Raw genomic sequence first — 4220 nt, 5'->3', positions numbered from 1 at the left:
CTGAATAATGTTTTGTATAGGAAGCCACCGTGGTGCAATGGTTAGCATGCCCGCCTTGCATACACAAGGTTGTGGGTTCGATTCCTGCTTCGACCGAACACCAAACAGTTTTCAGCGGTGGATTATCCCACCTCAGAAATGCTGGTGACATTTCTGAAGGTTTCAAAGCTTCTCCAAGTGGTTTCACTTCAATGTGGAACGCCGTTCGGACTCGGCTATAAAAAGGAGGTCCCTTGTCATTGAGCTTAACATGGAATCGGGCAGCACTCAGTGATAAGAGAGAAGTTCACCAATGTGGTATCACAGTGGACTGAACTGTCTAAGTGAGCCTGATATATCGGGCTGCCACCTAACTTAACCTAACCTACTATAGGAAAACTTTAATTCAGCGCGGTTGAATAATGTTTTCTATAGCAAAACTTTAATTCAGCCCGGCTGAATAATGTTTGCTATTGGAAAACTGTAATTCAGCCTGACTGAATAATGTTATCAATAGGAAAACTTTAACTCTACCTGTTTTCTATTGAAAAACTGTAATTCAGCCGGACTGAATAATGTTTTCATAGGAAAACTTTAATTCAGCCCAGCTGAATAATGTTTTGTATAGGAAAACTTTAACTTTCAGCCTAGCTGAATAATGTTTTCTAAAGGAAAACTTTAATCCAGCCTGGCTGAATAATGTTTTCTAAAGGAAATCTTTAATTCAGCCTGGCTGAATTAATGTTTACTATAGGAAAACTTTAATTTAGCCAGGCTGAATAATGTTTTCTATAGCAAAACTTTAAATCAGCCCGGCTGAATAATGTTTGCTATAGGAAAACTTTACTTCAATCTGGCTGAATAATGTTTTCTAAAGGAAAACTTTAATTCAGCCAGGCTGAATAATGTTTTCTAAAGGAAAACTTTAATTCAGCCTGGCTGAAAAATGTTTTCTATAGGAAAACTTTAATACAGCCTGCCTGAATTATGTTTTCTATAGGAAAACTTTAATTCAGCCTAGCTGAATAATGGTTTGTATAGGAAAACTTTAGCTCTGCCTGGCTGAATTATGTTTTCTATAGGAAAACTTTAACTCTGCCTGGCTGAATTATGTTTTCTATAGGAAAACTTTAATTCAACCTTGACGAAAAGTGTTTTCTACTGGAAAACTGTTACTCAGCCTAACTGAATAATGCTTTCTATAGGAAAACTTTAATGTACTGACGACAAAGGGTTAATGATGCCCAGTCAGTGGTTTTATACGTGTACGTGCTGTGGAATTATTCATTCTTTTGCATATTTCGGTCCATTGTTTATCTACTAAATATGGTATTAGAAAAGGGAATTCAGACATTTAGTTATATTACCAAGCGCTACGAAGTGAACTACCAAGTCAGTCAACAATGAAAATGTCTGTGTTGTTAATATTGTCTCTCTTAGCCATGTCTGAGGTTAGTGAAACTTTTTTATATTAATTTTATTTGTTTATTATTTTTTTTTTTTTTTTGGAAAATTATAATAATTTATAACATGTCCTTTGTCTTTTAGCAATTTCCTGTAGTCGAGGCTGACGATGGGACCGACGACAATTTGACTGTATTGTATGCTGAACATCTACGTGCATCTCTCTGGTCTATGGAAGTGTATGAAATGGTAGAAGAATACTTAAATTCATTGAAAACATGGACATTGGATAATAAATCGAAATTACGTAAAACTGGCATCGATTGGGATCAGTATAGTGACCTTGAAGAAGCTATTGTCACTGCCACGGAGCTATTGGAGGCATTAATACTGAATTTCAATGGTCCCTATACTTGTAAACAACAAATAGCACTTCATGCTTCACTTGAAAATATCTTTAGCATTTTATCCAAATTACGAGATCCGGATTTAATGACTCAGTGGAATCAAATACATAAAGGATTTGAAACAAATATGCGTGTGATTTTGGTAGAAAATAGATTAAAATTTTTCTCATATTTGGATGATGAAGTAAGATTTTTAGTGGAAAATAAGGATGTAGATATACAAATTAAAAATGCTTACCTATCAGATTGGCACAAGAGATTTACTCAACATTATTACCTGTTTGATATGTTGAAAGTGGAAAATATTCGTTCATTTTTACCCAAAAGTCCAATGATGCCAACTGAATGTAATGATGATGAAGAAGAGTAATCTTTCAATAAATAGTAGAAATTAAATTAATTAAATTAACAGTATAAATTACAATAATCAACCCTAATATATGCCTATTGTCCCATATTCCTATTGAACCAGAATTATAATAAAAAACAACACTCTGAAAAGTAAAGTTTTGTTTATTTCTATCGAAAATTTTGTCAAAATTTTATTTCTATAGAAAATGTAGTCAAAATGATATTTCTATAGAAAATTTAGTCAAAACGATATTTCTATAGAAAATTTTGTCAAAATTTTAGGTCTATAGAAAATTTTGTAAAAATTTTATTTCTACAGAAAATTTTGTCAAAATTTTATTTCTATCAAAAAATTTTGTCAAAATTTTATTTCTATAGAAAATTTTGTTAAAATTTTATTTCTATCAAAAAATTTTGTCAAAATTTTATTTCTATCAAAAAATTTTGTCAAAATTTTATTTCTATAGAAAATTTTGTCAAAATTTTACTACTATCAAAAAATTTTGCCAAAATTTTATTTCTAAAGAAAATTTGCAAAATAAAGAAAATTTTGTCATAATTTAATTTCCATAGAAAATTTTTTGAAAATTTTATTTATACAGAAAATTTTGACAAAATTTTATTTCTATAGAACATTTTATCAAAATTTTATTTCTATAGAATTTTACCAAAATTTTATTTCTACAAGAAATTCTGTCAAAATTTTACTTATATAGAAAATTTTATCAAAATCGTATTTCTATAGAAAAATTTGTCAAAAGTTTATTTCTATAGAAAAATTTGTCATAATTTAATTTCCATAGACAATTTTTTGAAAACTTTATGTCTATAGACATTTTGTCAACATCTTATTTCTATAGAAAATTTTGTCAAAATTTTATTTCTATAGAAAATTTTGTCAAAATTTAATTTCCATAGAAAATTTTGTCTTAATTTAATTTCCATAGAATTTTTTTTTTGAAAATTTTATTCCTATAGAAAATTTTATCAACATTTTATTTATATAGAAAATTTTGTCAACACTTTATTTCTATAGAAAATTGTGTCAAAATTGTATTTCTGTAGAATTTTACCAAAATTTTATTTCTACAAGAAATTCTGTCAAAATTTTACTTATATAGAAAATTTTAACAAAATCGTATTTCTATAGAAAAATTTGTCAAAATTTTATTTCTATAGAAAAATTTGTCATAATTTAATTTCCATAGAATTTTTTTTGAAAACTTTATTTCTATAGACATTTTGTCAACATCTTATTTCTATAGAAAATTTTTTCATAGAATTTTACCAAAATTTTATTTCTACAAAAAATTCTGTCAAAATGTTACATTTATAGAAGATTTTATTAAAATCGTATTTCTATATAAAAGTTTGTCAAAATTTTATTTCTATAGAAAATTTTGTCATAATATAATTTCGTTCGTTTTGTTTTGTTATTGTTGGTTTTGTTCTTTAAGCATTGTTGTTGTTTTTATACCCTCCACCAAAGGATGGGTGTATATTATATTCCGTTTGTAACACATCGAAATATTGCTCTAAGACCCCATAAAGTATATATATTCTGGGTCGTGTCCGTCCGTCCGTCCGTCCGTCCGTCCGTCCATCTGTTGAAATCACGCTAACTTCCGAACGAAACACGCTATCGACTTGAAACTTGCCACAAGTAGTTGTTATTGATGTAGGTCGGATGGTATTGCAAATGGGCTATATCGGTCCACTTTTACGTATAGCCCCCATATAAACGGACCCCCAAATTTGGCTTGCGATTGCTCTAAGCGAAGCAAATTTCATCCGATCCGGTTGAAATTTGGTACATGGTGTTAGTATATGGTCTCTAACAACCATGCAAAAATTGGTCCACATCGGTCCATAATTACATATAGCCCCCATATAAACCGATTACCCGATTTGGCTTGCAAATTTCATCCGATCGGTCTGAAATTTGGTATATGGTGTTAGTATATGGTCTTTAATTAACATGCAAAAATTGGTCCACATCGGTTCATAATTATATATAGCCCCCATATAAACCTATAACCAGATTTGACCTCCGAAGCCTCTTGGAAGACCAAAATTCAT

The 4220-nt window shown here is 29.8% G+C and overlaps 1 protein-coding gene across 1 annotated transcript; it reads left to right on the top strand.

Moving 5' to 3' along the window:
* Nucleotides 1-1296: 1296 nt before the first annotated feature.
* Nucleotides 1297-2296, top strand: LOC142224101 (uncharacterized). Its single transcript, XM_075293903.1, has 2 exons — nucleotides 1297-1430; nucleotides 1528-2296. The coding sequence occupies exons 1-2, from the start codon at nucleotides 1383-1385 to the stop codon at nucleotides 2158-2160; spliced, it is 681 nt and encodes a 226-aa protein (XP_075150018.1). The 5' UTR covers nucleotides 1297-1382; the 3' UTR covers nucleotides 2161-2296.
* The last annotated feature ends 1924 nt before the right edge of the window (nucleotides 2297-4220 follow it).

The sequence above is a fragment of the Haematobia irritans genome, chromosome 2 (genome assembly GCF_050003625.1).
Source record: "Haematobia irritans isolate KBUSLIRL chromosome 2, ASM5000362v1, whole genome shotgun sequence".
Classification (NCBI taxonomy): domain Eukaryota; kingdom Metazoa; phylum Arthropoda; class Insecta; order Diptera; family Muscidae; genus Haematobia; species Haematobia irritans.
This window is presented reverse-complemented; position numbering and strand designations above follow the sequence as displayed.

Bases quoted from the DNA above. Each gene is read 5' to 3' on its own strand.
- LOC142224101 (XM_075293903.1), top strand. From the start codon at position 1,383: ATGAAAATGTCTGTGTTGTTAATATTGTCTCTCTTAGCCATGTCTGAG. The intron at 1,431-1,527 runs GTTAGTGAAACT...TTTGTCTTTTAG, and splicing joins CTCTCTTAGCCATGTCTGAG to CAATTTCCTGTAGTCGAGGC.